The sequence below is a fragment of the Fusarium redolens genome (assembly GCF_020744475.1).
Source record: "Fusarium redolens strain MPI-CAGE-AT-0023 chromosome Unknown BKA55scaffold_1, whole genome shotgun sequence".
NCBI classification, from domain to species: Eukaryota; Fungi; Ascomycota; class Sordariomycetes; order Hypocreales; family Nectriaceae; genus Fusarium; species Fusarium redolens.
In genome coordinates this window covers 2,034,872-2,051,278 of record NW_025763664.1, presented here as the reverse complement: position 1 = coordinate 2,051,278, position 16,407 = coordinate 2,034,872, and the positions used below count along the sequence as shown (strand labels likewise).

Sequence of the window (16,407 nt, the reverse complement as noted above, 5' to 3'; positions counted from 1 at the left end):
CTCCCTTCACGCTACCTACGCCATCATTGCCTTCATGGCATGCGAAGTATAATAAGACCACGCATGTCGCCTCAGGGGTATATATAGCTCGCCGAGCCTATACGTCCGTCCTCAACCTCACCCGGATATACACCTCATCGACCTACTGTCGCCCCACGTATATGTCATGCGGTATAAAATAAATGCTGTGTCGTCAAAAGTCAATTGATTTATGATGTCGAGATCCGTGACGGTTGTGCCCAGCACCTCATGCTGGGAAAAATGAGAGAAAACCATCGCTAAAAACAGTCGCGTACTTTATGTAAGAATAAAGATCAGACACACATCATTACGTGGCAGTCGGTGTACGGTTTGCCGCTTCAAGTTGTGATGGTGTTACAGTCTCAGACCCGTTCTGGTTGTCTTGTGCTTGTCGCCTTCGGCCGAAACGCAGAGCACCTCGAACAGACGATAGGACACCACCATTTGATGTTTGAGTAACTTCTGGTGTTTGGTGAGCCTGTTCCGGCTGTTGAACAGGCTCCTGCTCAGCTGGGGCGTCTCCCGTCCGACGTCGACGACTGGCGGGGGCTGGAGTTTCGTTGCGACCATTGCGGGGGCCCCTGATCCATGCAGAGCGGATCGCAGCAGGGAGACCGAAGCGTGGATTATTTCGAGGATCAAAACTTGAACCGTTGTTGGCACCAGCTTCATTGGCAGCATCAGGAGCCGGTCGAGGCTTGGGAACATAGTAGTCGGCCTTGCAGAGCGGACAGCAAGCTCGTCTACTTGTCAACCAAGGGTCAACACAGACGGCATGGAAAGCATGGCCGCAGGTCAATCCGCGAACGTCGTCGTCATCCTCCAGTGTGTCAATGCAAATAGCACATGTATCACCAGGGTTCTCTAGGCACTCGGGTGGCAGAGCGCCATCAATGTGGTCATCCTCATCGTCGGTCTCCTCACTAGAGATTCGCTGAAGTCGGTTGTTGTTTGCTGTTTGTTCGGTTGAGGTCTGGCCTTCAGTTGTTGTCTTGGGTGCATCCTTTGGCTTCTCGGACTCGGGTACAACAGCTGTGGCGGTAATTTCGGGTGCCGATGTTTCGGTGGCATTGCTTACTCCTGTTGTCTCTCCCTGTCCATTCGTCTTTGGTACGGTGGTCGCCGGTTGCTCATCGGTTGAATCGCGTGCCTTTGCTGAAAAGTCTGGCACAATTCCATCCGCCTCTCGAATACTGTTAGGTCGAGTAGGAGGTGCAGAAACGCCACCAGTTGTGGGAAGACCCTCCTTTGCGCGATCGGAAACCCATGTTTTGTACTTCATCATCGGAAACTTGTCGTTGACTTCGTCCATCGTCATCAACTTCTTCTCACGGCGTCTGCGATGAGGTCGAGGCATGTTTTCAAGAGTAATAGGCTCGCCATCTTCGTTCATTCGCATTTGTCGATTTCGAGCGTTATAACGGAAGCAGTATTTAACACCAACGATAATCCTGAGATAGTTTGTTAGAGCCTTTTCAAGATATGGCCCAGCCATCGCCATTGGACGAGGTTGGATATGAATGCGTAAGCCAAGTCTCACCATAAGTTTGTAAAGACAACACCGAAACCTAAAGCAACAAAAAAGAGAAGAGGCGAGTTCGACCCGCCTCCGTTGTCTTTCTTCCCATTTCCGCTGTCTGTCGTCTCGGCAGCTGCGTGAGAGGTCGTAGACGAGGGATCTTCAGCGGCAGCAGCGCGAATGACGACATGGGTGACCTCGGTCAGAATTTGATTAACGGCGACCATGTTTGCTGTCGGGCAAATGCCAGAATAAATGCTGAGCAATGTGAGGCTGGCTCGAATTAACTCGCGGGCTTCCGTGCGGGTACCATGGACCGTTCAAGAACAAACGCTCGCGGATGCAGGGCGGCAAATAATGCACGGGCAAAGGCAATTAAAGTTAATAATTGCCAACCCTCGGTAATCGCCCTCTGAATGTAGAAAATGCGATGTCTGTGATTTGAATCTCCCTTTCTTCACGGAAGAAGGAGAAGATACTCGACTTGAAGCGAGTAGTTGATGAGGTGAGAATAGCCGGGAGGGCGAAGGTGGAGTGGCAGAACAGGCAAGGCAAGGCAAAGCAAGAGAAGAGACAGATCCAACGGCAGGTGCGAAGGTGGCCGCGTAAAGGATAAAAAGAGAAGGAAGGAGCCCAAAGGAATGGGGGACGGGGCGAGCGAAACCGGGCCGGGGGACAGCGACAGATCGTGATTGGCTGTGCGTATCTAGCGGGTGGAGCCTAAGCCGTGAGTGGCACTGTGAGCCGGTACCTCTATAGTTGCAAAACTTAGACCACTTTGAGGGCTAGAGGCTAACAAGACACGGCGCAGGCTGGAGAAATCCTGGAGAGGCCCTGGCTACTGCTCTGTTCTGGAGCTAGTGGAGGTGGAGTGGTCCTGCTGAAAGAGTGAGGTCGCTGCCGATTCCAATTGGAGTAGAGGACTTGACAGGGGGATTCAGCGGGTGGAACTGACGGGGGGTGATTTGTCTGTGGCTGGAACGACGATCGAGTGAGTTGGTGTGCTGAGTTTTGAGTGCGAGGTTGGCGGTTTGGGGGTGATGGGGGGAGGTGGTTGGTCGGAAAGATTATCCGTTTAGAGGATTACGAGACGTTTGATAGATATCGCGAGTAATTGTTTGAGTTACAGATCCTTAAGAGAAGTGAATTAAATGAGCATAGGCTTTGTCTGAATCAAGATGTGCGACAAATTGATCAGATGGACGAGGTAGGTCTTTAGATAACCACGAGACAATAAGTAGATGGCGTGTCAAAGCTCAAAAATCATAGGGATACCGTCATTTAATAGGAACTTTGTATCTGACATCATGATCGATGGAACTATAAGGGTCCAGAGTTCAACGGAGGCATCCGTTTAACCTTCCCTTGCTGCATTTACAATACAATAAGCGGTTTTGTTGCGTATTCGCCGGCGTATTTAACGCATACGCTTGCTTCACTCTGTCGCTGATATCCGTGGCGCAGTCCGCGGGGGACGATGAGGATAGAAGCGTAGTGAGTGGATCACAGAGCGTCACTCAGTGGCACGGGGACTCTGACCAGGGTTTCCTTTGAGCTTTGAGGCTTTGTTCAGTTTGGGGGAATCTTGATTAGATTTTCCTTGTCTTGAATGAGACAGGGCAACTTTCTGAGACGGGATGAACTAGATTAACCATTACCAAGAGTCTGGAAGCCTGGTTACATTTGACAGATCCGACTCACGTTACGGTTTCACTTTAAGCATCCTGTCAGCTCTACTCAAGTCTAAATGAACTCCAGATGCAGTCATCTCCCTATAGTTCACTGTTTATAACAATTTCAACAGTTATCAAATCTTAAACTTTGCCACAGTAACATGCCGTTCGCAACTTTCCGAGTCGCCGGTTTGCGCCGTTGAAGCGTTATCTGATGATGAAAGTGTATTGGGTACTAACTCTGGCCGCTCAGAAGGCTTTGTTTATTTATTCATCCTTTTTCGCTTGCTTTTAGAGGCCCAAAACCTTGGCCGGATATCGACAAGCATCACAGCGCTTCCCACCGAAACGGCTCCACTTGTTGCCGACTCAATTCGTCTCAGCCCGGCCCGCATCACGGAGCTCCTTGTTTCTGAGCCGCTCCACTAAGATCGCCATCGGCAAAAAGAAGGATAGTAATTAATGCGAAAATGTTTAAAGAAATCGCTCTTTGAAGGTTTCTAGGTAAAACAAGGGGAGGGAGGGGGCAAAGTTGACAGCTGATGATGTTGAGACTGTCAGCTGTGGCCTCGGCCTACTCGTGGTTGGTCTAGACAAGCGGCACAGCTCAGCCGTTCACATACGATAAGTAGGGGACGCGTTCAACATCTTGGCTTCACTGTGGCTGAAAGTGCACATAGAGTTCATGTGCCTGCGTATTGATGGTGAAAATACGCTGTGGCCCTATGCATATGCCCATGTTTCACGGTGAATCCGGTAACGTCCATTCTCCTGTAGCTTATCCTCATGGAAAAACAACAACTCAATTCGAACGGCGATGTTCCTGCAGTAGAGCAGTGTCATTGTACGACACAACCCTCGATCGAATGGCTCTCATGCAATCGTCAACCCATCACAGGCCTCCAACCAATGCAGGCCTCGGGTGACAGCTGTCTCAAGACTGGGGATACGACAATCTTTAAACAAACAACAGAATATCAAAACAAGGCAGTTTGATAATACGACAAGACTTATTGAAGCAACCTCCAGCGATGCTGAAACACTCAAGATGCACAACACCACGAGAGACAGTCGATATGTACACTACAGTGCATCAAGTTAAGCTCTCACACGGCTCCCTAGCGTCGATTTGACTTGGTGTGGGTTGTGCTTTTGGGATGGTCTTACAGGGATAATGTGCTGCACCCCGTCCTCTCTGGCGGGTCTTGGCTTACTGGCTATCGTCTTGGCTTGTGGCGATTGGATCCTAAATGCCTCGCTGTGATGCATTAACGCTCTGACAGGAAGAAAGGTCAGTGGGGTTTGAGCCTCAAACAACCGGAATCTGCGGGAGGCTCGGCTGCAACGGGTTCGTTGGTTTTTTTTACCTCAAATTTTAATCGCTGAAGAAGTGTTTCTTGTGTCCTCGTGCCTCATGCCTCGTCATGGTTTATCAGGTCATTGCTTTGTGTGTGTTCCGCGCTTCCCGGTAGTTGGTGCTTGATTCTTGATGGGGCTATGACGCAGTCACTGAAACGTCAAAAAATAGCCTCTCAAGACAGTTGTGAATGTCTTGTCATCTTGTCAGACACCAAAGCCAAAGCCAAAGATCCACGTAAGATCTTCGCTGGTTAACGTTACTTGCTAAAACCCGGAAGTCTACAGCATCAGAGGAGAATCAACTACCGAGATGGGGGGATGTCGTCGTCAAACACCAGGCTGTGCAGATATATCCCATGTAAATGCATTCAATGCTGTTAAGCTGAATTACAAATACCAGTCTATGATGTCTACACCATGAGGCTATGTTGTCTTGGCTCTCGATCTCAACATCGACTGCACAGCAATCGCCCTCACTGACATGCTTGTCAAATCATACTAATATGTTGAATACCTCCCGGTGAGCGTATCTCCAATCCTTTCCATTTGTGTCAAATCACGAATGGATGGACCCTGACTCTTGCTGCACGAGCATCATATGTCCTTAGTCAGACGTTTTGACGATCAGAACATTCCCATCTGTTTGGCTTGTTCGGAAGCTTCTGACGAGATGCACACTAAATTACATGTGCTTTGACGAATCAGTGGTGACCCCAGGTAGACTTCAGCCATAGATCTTAGGGTAACGGCAAGGCCGTTACTGGCTTTTTAAGATCCTGAGTGATGTTTAGCTGAGAAATTCATACAGAAGTCTGAGTTGTGATACTCTGTGAGATTGTAAGAATCAGAGTGGAGGTATATGAATCAGGTAGACCATGCTGAACACCATAGAAGATCATTCAATTTGAAGTATCTCCATCGATCTATGAATCCATTGCACTACCCCTCAGCTGTCGTAACTCTTTCACTTGGCTTTGGCTCTGGCGTGCCCAGACGGCGTCGAATGGCTTCATAGACCTGAACCCCGGATGCCACCACCCCCGCTTTCCTTAGTTGATGGCCTGGTCGAGATGCATCATGGGGTACTTTAGCGGAGGGTGGTGTTAGATCTGGATCCGAAGCCAAAGACGTACGATACTCCCAAAAATGATTGATTTTGAAGCTTTGTTCTGTCTTGGTATTGGCCGTTGAAGTCTTGAAACAAATGTGAAGAATAGGTAGCCTGGAAATGATAGAGCAATTAATAGAAATTGAAAGAGCCTTGTTGAGCACCTTATCGTTCCTTCTCAAATTGATCAACCAATCATGAATCTCCAACTTTCCTCCACACTGCCTTCCTAATCGGGACCTTAGACAGCTCCACACTAAAACGCAGCAAGAAACAGCCCGCACGATTAACGCTGCATTTCACACCGTCTAAAACATCTTGACAAAAACATATAAACAACTTCGACTAATCACGCAATCCCTCAAAATGCCTCCTACAAAGCTTCCCGAGTCTGGAAACCCTCTGTAAGTCCTCTCAAACCTCTCAGAATAGAGTGGCGGTGCATTATACTTCTACCCTGGTGATTCGAGGTGGAGAGACGATGCACCTCGCAACGCAGTTTTGAGTCAGCTCCCCAATAGAAGAGGGTGTGTGTGGGCTGACCTTTGCCTGGTTGTTTATAGTGTCTTTCTTGACATTACTCTCGGAGGTTAGTCTTCCCGTGTGCGCTCCGAAGACGGAGCATATCACTGCCGAAAGTGAGGCTATTCCCAATGATCTGCGGAACAGGCTATGATGACCTTGTCAATATCATCGTTGACTATTGATACTCACTCAATGTTTTCCATTCAAGCTAACAATCCTAGGTGAGCCTCTTGGCCGCATCCAGATCGAACTCTTCAAGGATGTCGTACCAAAGACAGCTGAGAACTTCCGTCAGTTCTGCACCGGCGAGAGCAAGAATAGTGCCGGTCGTCCCCAGGGGTACAAGGGCTCCAAGTTCCACCGCATAGTTAGTTGCATATCTCTGATGCTGGGTACTATCTTGAACTGACTTGAGGGAACAGATCCCAAACTTCATGTGCCAAGGCGGTGACTTTCTCAATAACGATGGTTCAGGGTCGACCTGCATTTGGGGCTACAAGAACTTTGAGGACGAGAACTTCACTCTCAAACATGATCAGCCTGGCCTCCTATCCATGGCTGTACGTTCCACACTTCCTTGTTATATGAAGCTGCAACTGACAGATTTATAGAATGCTGGACCTAACACTAATGGGTCCCAATTCTTCATCACCACTGTTCCCACACCTTTCCTCGACAACAAGCATGTCGTCTTTGGCAAGGTCGTCGACGGCATGGACGTGGTAAAGAAGATGGAGGCTACCAAAACTGGCTATGCTGCCCCGGATAGGCCGAACCTCGACGTGGTCATCTCCCAGTGTGGTGAAATGTAAACGTTGATGGTGTTGCCGGCTTTGTGGAGTGTCTCTTGTTGGAAGACACAAGGAGATACGGGACTGTAAAACACGATCTGGTGCTGGGAAGACCGAGATCTGGATCAGTAGAGATACCCATCCCGAATACATATCTCGATGTGCCCCTTGCTCGGCGCTTTTTATGTCTGTGATTTGTTACACTCGTGTCTCTCGAGGTAAATTACATGCAGCTTGTATCACAAATCAAGGCTCGGCATCTGATATCATCCTCCCTATACCACAAGTTGGGTCTTGAGAATCCTATGATATTGAACGTGTAGGAGTTTGTGGACATCATTGCAAACTATTCGCCCTGGAACGGTTAGTCACACGACCAAGTTGACGGTATGATGGTGAGCCAGCTTCGAAATCTCCCAGAATGACTCTCACCACACCGTGCCAGAGTGACTACCGAGATGATCATATTACAATCTACGTTGAACACATTCACAAGCACAACAAACACGTTTCACGTTACTAAACACAGAAATCGATGCGAACTGTGTTGGAATTTTTATCTTAAACTCTGATTCCTTAGATTCCCGCGTATCCATCGCCCACCGGCAAAGCACCCAACCAAAAGCAAAATCATAACGCTGCATTAAATCATGTGTACATGCCGAAAGAAATTGGCCTACCTTCCCACTCTCCCCTTTCTCCAACGCCCATAGACGCTGAGAGAAAAGGGGGAGGTGAGAGGCGCGTAAAAATCAGATTGGTATCTATATATCCAACACCGTGAAATGCGACCGGCGCCCCTTTTTTGCTGTGTTGTAAACCCTATACCTGCATCTCCTGGAGATGAGGAACACGAAGCCGTCAATATATACTTAAGAGACGAAGGAAGGATGGAGAACCTTGACAGTATATATAATATGTCAAGGAGTGGGGTTATTGAGTAGCCTAAAAGTTTCCAAACACCCAGTTTTGGCGGCGGCGGAGGAATGGTGTGGGAATGGGAGGACCATCGCTTTGTGTTTGGGAGGGAGCGCCGCTCTTAGCGGAAGAAGGATCCTCGCGGAACTCGCCGCCAGGCATTGTGTGTTGAGGAGGAGCGTTGGCTTCTCCTGAGGAGGTTGGCGTGTTGATGTGTGTCACGATGGTCTTGATGACTGTGGAGGGCTGAGGTTGTTGCTGCTGGTCACCACCAGTAGGTTGTTCCTTGGGTCGGGTGGTGTATAGAGTCTCGTAGACAGTCGAAGCAGATGGTGGTGTAGGCACAGTATCGGATGGATGAGAAGTCTTGCTTCGCGTGACAAAGGCTGTTGTTGTGATGGTCTTGGTGCTGGGTCCTGCCTCTGTAGGCTCAGGCTCGGGTGCAGCAAGGGACTCAGCGGGCATGGTAACATAGACAGTGCTGATGATGGGAGAAGGCTTCACAGTTGCTGTGACGGTAACTGTAGCGACACCTTCACCATTGCCGGCACCTCCATCGGCGGGCGCGGTAGCAGTAGGCTTGGCAGTTGACGAAGGAATAGTATCATCACCCTTGTTGCCATCAACGTCGACTTGGAAGTTAGACTTCATCTGATCCTCGATACCAGCAGAGTAAATGTTCTGATTGTCGACCCATTCAAGAGATTGTAGGTTCTTGGCGGCGAATGGTTCGGCGTCGGGTCCAGTAATCTTGATGTCGATAACACTCGAGTAACTCTCGTTGCGGGCGATGGCATCCAGGGTGAAGCCATTGGGGTCCTTCTCACCGCGCATAAACGTACCAGCCCAAGGAAACTTGCCATTCTTGGTTGCCTCCATATTAATATTGTCCTTGTTCAGGTCGGGCCAGTCCCAGTACCAGTAGATGGTGTAGATGTCGCCGGCTTTGAGGTTGTCGGGTAGCTTGATGTCTGACTGGCATGCCAGTTCCTTGGTGGGGAGAGCGCCTTGAGGAGCGAGTTCGCTAGAGCGCTCAGTGCTGAGTTCACCAGGGTTTGGCTGATAGCACTGGCCATCGTCGTAGTTGCGCGTGGAGAGGAGCTTGCCGCGCTTGTCACCGCCTGTGCCTTGCTTGTTCCAGAGGAGATGGACGTCAAAGAGCTTCTCCTGTTCCTTGGGCTGGGTGGTGCCGTAGAAATAGATAGTGCCGCGGTTCCTGGGCTTGTTGGGCTGGTTGTGAGGAAGGGTAGTGTGTCCATTCTCAAGATGCATAATAGCAATGTAGTCGCCAGGGGCAGCCTCGAGCATGGGAAATTGAGGCTTCTTCTCAAGAGGGAACTTGTTGAGAATTTCCTCGCCAGAGTAAGCGGGCTGGCCTGCCTGAGGGAGAATGTTCTGGGGAATTGTGTCGGTAAAGGGAGGGTTCGTAGAGTCGCGAGGCACATATCCACGAGGATATCCTATATTCCCGAACATTGTGCCATTTCGAGCGAGCTTGAAGGCATACTCAACCCAGGAGTGAGCCAAGGCCGGAGAGATGAGTGTTGTACTCGCAAGAGCGAGACCAGAGGCCTGGAAGAATTTCATGCTAAATACTGATGTTGCGTAAATTTTTTGATGATTTTTGTTGTCGCAGTCTGCGAGTTGATCTTTGTTTTTCTTGTGTTGAAATAAAATTGAGATGATATTTCGAAAGGAGAGTTGACGAAGAGTGAACTCCGAGGGGGGAGAATGAATTCGTCGCGTTTTATGCACCAAGGAGCGGAAGAGAGGCAAAGCCCGTCACTATAGAATTTCCGCAGATGATGTTGTTATTGTTGATGAAAAAGGAACAATTGTTGTGTGCAAGCGAACAGTGAATAGGGCTTTGTGTGGTGTTAAATGGTTGACAGCTGGCGAACACTGGCAGAGTGTGAGCGGCCTTGGTTGGCAGGCAGCGAACGGTGACTGAACACTGGCCAATAACGAACACGCCAAACTGTTAACGAAGGCGTCTTAAACCTCTACAATCAATGGTGATTGTAGTCTATCTGACTTGTGGTGTATGTTGTTGAAAGACTGAGCGAGCGCCGGCGCAGGTAAAGTGTTGATGATTTGGTCAGTCCTGCTGAACCTCAAGTGAGAGAGGGGAACACAAGGAAAGAAACAAAGTATTTGTTCAATGAAAAAGAGAAGAGAGAAGAAGAAGAAGAGAGAGGTGACAAAGGAAAAAAAGAGAAAAGTTGTATACCGCTTGCTCTAGTTGAGCATCTTGGTGTTCGTGAATCACGAACAACAAAACGGGTGATGCGTGTCAATTGTGATCTGAGAGCGCAGGAGCTTATCGTCAGAGGCTCTGACAACCAAGAGAGCACGACAGCGAACGGATGGTATAGCTTGGATCGGATGGGAGGACGAGTGGTAATGAAGAGATTGCACGAGATATGGACAATCAAGAACACAAGCAAGTGGGGGGTGTTTCGTAGAACTCAAGTGAGGTAGACAGACACAAGTAATGCACGGCAATCAATGGGAGATGACAAGCAGGCACCCGAAGGACGAAACACTCTGTTCTTTTAGTCTGGAGAGAAACATGAGATCTGGGACGGGGGATGTGAGGCATTGTATATCCCCTGGTGAGTCCAGGACCTATCGTCAGGCAGCATTTTGCGGTCCAGGAAACTGGCCTCGTACAAATGGAGTCGAAACGGAGACGGGAAGAAGAGAGAGGTGCAGACATGCAAGGCACGATCAGGACAGGGGAGAAAGACGAGGCGCGGCTAAGAGCATGTCATTGTTGAGATGGCGTGGAGCTTGGCGTAGTATCAGCTAGTTCATCTCATCGTATCGCGCATATCTGATCGCGGCAGCCCATACATGGGCATAGTACAGCCACTATGGCGCGTTTAGACTGAGAAGTGAGCATAGAAACAAGAGTACCAAGATCATGTTCGTTGCAGTGTCGTCTGGGGAAGCGCTCAAGGGGGCACAGACTTGTCCCATGAACCACTCAATAGATCATGAGCTCTGTAGTCCAGGGCAAGGATTAGGATCCCAGGTTGAGAATAGTTGTTTCCCACGAAAGAGAAACGTTTCGAAACTGGGATCTTGATAGCCGCCTGAGTGGTCAAAGAGCATCATATCAATAGCTCAGGCAACGCGTCTGGGTCGAGACTCACAGCCCAACGGTGGTTGGCTATCCATGGAGACGGGACAGAATCTCAAAGCGAAAACAGGGATATAGTAGGTCTAGAATTCTCAAAATAATGCCTGCAATAAACCACTACCCGGATGATTTTAAGATAGAAAAAAATAGTATGAAACGTTTAGATGCGAAACCAATCGGTTGGATGTCGTTGCTCGGTTGGCGCCCACACAACGCGGGCGTCTAAGGAAATTAACTGGCAACGGTTGCAAGCGCGGCTGTACCTTTTCTTAGCGGCCAGGGACCAATTGGCTGTGGCTTGTGCTCTAGAAATGATCGATACAGGGATTTCTGACAGGGGCTGGTTCGCTGTAAATTTAGCAGAGGCGGTATTCTTGTCTCAGAATTGCTTGGACTGGTCGTCTGAGGCCTACCAGTATTGCTTTTTCGCTTAGCTATTCAGTACGGTGAGAGTGGCTTACCATCCATGAGCTGAAGATCTATTTTAGACGCCTTTGTTGGTTATGACTATTATCTTTCACATTTTATCTATATGAAACCGCTATATCCTCTTTTTTCCTTTTTTTCCTCTTTTACTTTCTCAATCTTTCTCACTTCTTCACTGAATAGTAGTCGTCATCGTCCGTCCCACAAGGTCATCTCTACGGTCGCTGTAAAATTATCGCTGCATTGACGACCTTGTTTGATCAAGCGCCCAACTCAACTCCACTAGAATAAGATGACGAGGCCAGCAAATATCTTGGAAATCTCGTGTTGAACCTTGACGAGGCCGCTCAACTTGTGACCGTAAAACTTTTCATCAAATGGTCTTTTTGTCGTGAGCTGTTTTCTCTTCTTTTTCCTTCTTAATGACATGCTGTTCCTTGACTCATCTCCACTGCTGAACCCTCAAAAGCTGTGTCTCGTGGTACAGAACCCATACATACCAGCAAACATGAAGAGAATTCCATATTGCTCATTTCATTTAACTAGGGACTGCATCAGTAACCGATAATCTCCTCCTCGGCATATTTCAGCTGTTCGAGGCATATTCACTCCTTCAGTGCGTCCCTTCAATATCCAACCCTCAACTCGATTCAATATCAACACCAAATAACACATCGTCAACTCCTTCAAATAAATGTCGAATTCTTCTACACTAACAATAACAAACCTCCTTCACTCCTCAGAAACTCCATAAATCTATCGTCTGAATATTCAATACCTCCGCACCCCCTCAAACTCACCCATCCCTCATGCACGCCCCTCCCTTGGCATGTTCTCCTCGCACGCCCTCTTTGTTCATTCAGTCTTTTTGACGTCGCTTGAAGAGAACAACTTACATCAAAGGCCCTGGTTATCAATAATCTAACTAGATCTCTTATATTGAAGTGAAGCATCATTATTACACTGTCAAAGTTACAATTTTCACATTTCAACAACTCACGTGCTCTTGGGTGTGGCTATCTCGTTTCCATCTCCGTTCTTCAATGGCTTCTCTCAATGTCTCACTTCCCCATCCTTTCTCACCCTCCATGTTTCTCTCTCTTACTCCTTCCAGCTTCTCCAAGTTTAGCTTCCGCAATTATTGCTTTTTCGACGTAGATGGCGTGCACCGACTATTTGGGTCCTTTTTTACTCCTTCAGATTGCCTATAACCCAACCCACCTACGTAAAGGGAACCAAAAAACCGTTGTTTCACACCCTCGGAAGCTTTATTCCATAACTCAATCTTGAGTGGGTCGAGATGAAGAAACGCCAAAATTCCATCTTCGCCATCTAAACCTTCAGTGCGTCGATCCTCCTGGTGCCTGCATGCGTTGTGAATGTCGTCACTGTCCCTTACCTTAGTCTCTATTGGTGATGTAGTGATCGGCCAACAAACCTGTCACTCTAAACTCTCTTTTGACCTTTAGATGAGTCGAGATCTGAGACGTCATGAGGAATTTCACTGAAACTGGTAATCATTTCCATACGCGGACGTTGAAAAACCACTTCCATTAAAAAGGCATCATAGTGAAGGCGAAAGGTGGCAAGTTGGATGAACTAATTAATGTGATTCTGTAATCTTCCATGAACTACCAAACGATATGCTTGTCGTATCTATAACGAACTTGGTATTACTGTACTTTCATGACCCAAACAATTCCCAAAGATATCCTGAACGCCACCCAAATTACCACACCATACCATACCAAACCAAACCAAACCCGTAACATGACATGACTATTGTGACATTAAACGCGTAAATGCATGATCCATCTCATCAGTGGTCTCGTTTACCATCCTCCTGCTGCTGCCATTGTGACTGGCACATGGCTATCAATAGCATCTCCTCGTCTTCGCTTCATTGGTCTGGGGCTGCCATCACGATCAGCTCCAGCCATTGCCCATTGTGACTGTGTCCATAGAGCTGTCTGATCACTGCTGGCCTCGGGCTTGTGGTGTGACCCCCATTCTGGTCCACCAGTGCTGGCAGACCATCCGTCCAACGCCGGCATGTCCCAGCCTTGTAGGCTATCTGGGTTATCGTAGCCAAGTGAACTTGACAGATCCAATGCCGGTGTGGTTGTTGGGCTCTGGAAAGGGTTCACAGTAGACATCACAGGCTTGAGATCTGCCAGTGTTGTTTGCGCCTCGTAGTATCCCGCCGCCTGGCTGTGTCCGTGTCCAGCGGCGTGATGGCTCTCATTTGCTGTGCTGCATGTTGAGGGCATGAAACCAACACCTGTGCTTGGAGGCATTCCATGGTCAAAGCTGGTCGGGTACGCCGGTTGTAAGCCTGCTGTTGGCGGAGGTGTAGCGAGACCACCAGAAAAGGACTCGAACAGTGTAAGTCCACCATTGTTTGTTGCGGGAACAGTTGGTACTTGAGCCAGGCTCACGCTGGGATCCCATGCAGAGCTAAAAGTCTCGTTCATAGCTGCTGTCATGTGCTGGTTGATTGAAGGTGTAGGCGACATGATAGCATCTCGCGACATAGAGGTAGAAGGATAAACGAGGGCCTTTTGCTGGTGGTAGCGAGACATGGGATCGTTGACTGTCAACCAGCGCCACGAAGTACCAGCCGGCTTGAACACCGGGTTGTACTTGTACCATTGGTTGGTTGTGTTGAATCGCCAGAAGACAATGCCCTGACGAACCCATCGGTTGGAGTCGGGAGCACACGACCAAAGTTCTTGGTACATGGCAACCTTGCAGATGAGGTCGCTTCCGGTCAGATCACGACGAGCCCAAGAAGCGGCATCGCCATCATCCTCAGAGCGCTTGCGCTTGCTACCAGAGCGGTCGAGATCGTGCTTCTTGCGGTCATCTCCCTTGCTGCGCTTGTCCTTCTTGCGCTGGTGCTCGACATCAGGATACTGAACAGCCATGCTGAGGATGCTAGCCCACTCCACAGCAGGGAAGGGAACATGGATATCCTGACGAGGGCGCGAGTGGCAATCACAGTCGGCCTTCGAGTCGCTGCAGCCTCGGCGGTGAATGCCAGTCTCGTTGGTGTAAACACCCTGCTTCTTGTCATCGCCGTGAAGCTCAGACGGGCGAGTGAGGCGTGTAACACACTTCCATCGATGGTTCTGGAGGTTGGGGTTTGTGATGGCAACCTCAACAAAGCCAGTGAGCTCGGAACCTGAAGGGAAGCGAGCATGCTCATGCAACTCAAGAGTAGCGCACATCTCAAGGAGCAAGCACTCCTCATCTCGAGTGGGGAGATTCAGAGTCTCGTAGATCTCGGGCGCATCCTTCTGCCATCGGCGAGTCACCGTCTTGACACAGGCAGAAGTGGTTCGATCCAAAGAGCGGGTGTACTCATGGAGTAGCACATCCTTTCCAAGTACACTGGGGCTGTCATCACAGTTGTTGTACTTGTTCAGGTGGGGGAAGGACTCTGTGTCCAGAGCGTTGTCTTGAGCGTCATACGCGATCTCATCCTTGAACTTGACCTCAGAAGAAGAGACATAAATCTCTGCTGTCTTGGGGCGGACTGAGATGAGAGACTGGAGAGCAAGAAGTTGTGAGAAGTACTCGTAGTTGGGCTTCACATCAGGCACTCGACCTTCAGCAAGAGCAGTCAGGACAGGGTTAGACTTGAATGATTCTTGCTCCTCCTCGTCATAGTAGTCCTCAGAGTTTGTGGAACCAGGCTCCTTCTTCTCCTCAGCAGGGAAGAGGAAGTGGACTAGTAAAGTTAGTAAGAGTTTTATATGAGGCAGATGGCAGTGACTTACAGCATCGCAAGTCCTCGAAGAACTTCTTGACCACTTGCATATGACTTGAGACCTGCTTGCGTCCCATCTGCTCAATGCTGTCGTTGCTGTTGTCGATTCGGAAAATCTCTTTGCTGCCAAGAATAGCAACGCATATTGTGAAGATATATTCGCTAATGAGCATGTTGCGACCATGGAGCTTGCCACCCATAGAGAACTTGCGGCGGCCCATATGAGGCATGAGGAGAACAGCTGGGTCGCGTTAGTATAAGTCAAGCCAAGTACAACGTGAAGGGATTCTTACAGTCAACAAAAGCATCCTCAAGCTCTGGTCTTCTCCAAACACCACCCTTATCCTTCTGGGTGTCTTTGTGTGCTTGTCGGTTGCGGTACTGACGGAAGGCTGGCCAGAAGTATAAAGGGTTGACACCATTTCTGGGTCTTCTTTGGTATCGAGGTTGGTTTCTTGGTGTAGGTACGCGGTACAGGCACTCGAATGATTGTGAGGGGATCATGGGAGCTGGGAGGCTGACTGGTACCGAAGGCGAGATGCCTACTGTGTTGGGGTAGCATGATACCATGCTGTTGAAGTTGTGTGACTGCGCATTGCCGGCCTGTTCACGCAGAGGTAGACGGCTGTTGTTGTGATATGTTCGTCGAGCATCTTGAAGATAGTCTGGTGAAGGTGTATAACGTTGTGAGGACAGCACCGGCCTCGGGTGATAGAGTGATGAAGACATGGCAATAGGCAATTGTTTGGCAAAGGAATGCCGACTGGAGAGCTCAATGAGAAAGAAAGAATTGAACCAGCTGAAACGAAATGCCTTTGAGGACTCTACGAATGCAGACAATGAGTAGACAAGAGATGATGAGAATGTTGAGAGGAATTCAAGACGTGGAATGGTGGGATAGATGTATGCATCTGAAGAAAGGAGTGTTCAGGCACTGGAACGAAGATTCATCAGGAGAAATCTAATAAACATCTATAAATCCTAGACTGGGGAGTATATCAGTGATAGTCTGCGGACCAGGGCTGGAGCGCCCCTCTCAACTCAAACGATCAAGATCAAGTCCATCATAAACCATCCTATACTGTCCTAACCACCAAGGGTAATGGGGTCGTGATGGATGGGGATGGGGTGGGGGGTAGGGATAGGTGGG

At 48.9% G+C, this 16,407-nt stretch overlaps 4 protein-coding genes across 4 annotated transcripts; 1 reads left to right on the top strand and 3 right to left on the bottom strand.

The window, feature by feature from the left end:
• Window positions 1-328: 328 nt before the first annotated feature.
• On the bottom strand, window positions 329-1,767 carry BKA55DRAFT_532276 (uncharacterized protein; the record flags this gene model as incomplete). The annotated part of the gene is made up of 2 exons (XM_046189319.1): window positions 329-1,472; window positions 1,562-1,767. 2 exons carry the CDS (start codon window positions 1,765-1,767, stop codon window positions 329-331), a joined length of 1,350 nt encoding a protein of 449 aa, XP_046056397.1.
• A 4,097-nt stretch (window positions 1,768-5,864) lies between these two features.
• Window positions 5,865-7,326, top strand: BKA55DRAFT_549162 (cyclophilin H). The gene is made up of 5 exons (XM_046191178.1): window positions 5,865-6,084; window positions 6,244-6,269; window positions 6,427-6,572; window positions 6,628-6,765; window positions 6,817-7,326. The coding sequence occupies exons 1-5, from the start codon at window positions 6,047-6,049 to the stop codon at window positions 7,015-7,017; spliced, it is 549 nt and encodes a 182-aa protein (XP_046056396.1). The 5' UTR covers window positions 5,865-6,046; the 3' UTR covers window positions 7,018-7,326.
• Window positions 7,327-7,941: 615 nt separating this feature from the next.
• On the bottom strand, window positions 7,942-9,501 carry BKA55DRAFT_495937 (uncharacterized protein; the record flags this gene model as incomplete). Its single annotated transcript, XM_046186326.1, has 1 exon — window positions 7,942-9,501. The coding sequence occupies one exon, from the start codon at window positions 9,499-9,501 to the stop codon at window positions 7,942-7,944; it is 1,560 nt and encodes a 519-aa protein (XP_046056395.1).
• A 3,580-nt stretch (window positions 9,502-13,081) lies between these two features.
• On the bottom strand, window positions 13,082-16,210 carry BKA55DRAFT_731846 (uncharacterized protein). Its single transcript, XM_046201209.1, has 3 exons — window positions 15,551-16,210; window positions 15,268-15,498; window positions 13,082-15,218 (listed from the first exon to the last, which is right to left on the bottom strand). The coding sequence occupies exons 1-3, from the start codon at window positions 15,984-15,986 to the stop codon at window positions 13,318-13,320; spliced, it is 2,568 nt and encodes an 855-aa protein (XP_046056394.1). The 5' UTR covers window positions 15,987-16,210; the 3' UTR covers window positions 13,082-13,317.
• Between the last annotated feature and the right edge of the window lie 197 nt (window positions 16,211-16,407).

Bases quoted from the DNA above. Each gene is read 5' to 3' on its own strand.
- BKA55DRAFT_549162 (XM_046191178.1), top strand. From the start codon at position 6,047: ATGCCTCCTACAAAGCTTCCCGAGTCTGGAAACCCTCT. The intron at 6,573-6,627 runs GTTAGTTGCATA...TTGAGGGAACAG, and splicing joins GCTCCAAGTTCCACCGCATA to ATCCCAAACTTCATGTGCCA. The intron at 6,766-6,816 runs GTACGTTCCACA...ACAGATTTATAG, and splicing joins CTGGCCTCCTATCCATGGCT to AATGCTGGACCTAACACTAA.
- BKA55DRAFT_731846 (XM_046201209.1), bottom strand. From the start codon at position 15,986: ATGTCTTCATCACTCTATCACCCGAGGCCGGTGCTGTCCTCACAACGT. The intron at 15,499-15,550 runs GTAAGAATCCCT...AACGCGACCCAG, and splicing joins TGAGGATGCTTTTGTTGACT to CTGTTCTCCTCATGCCTCAT. The intron at 15,219-15,267 runs GTAAGTCACTGC...TAACTTTACTAG, and splicing joins CTTCGAGGACTTGCGATGCT to TCCACTTCCTCTTCCCTGCT.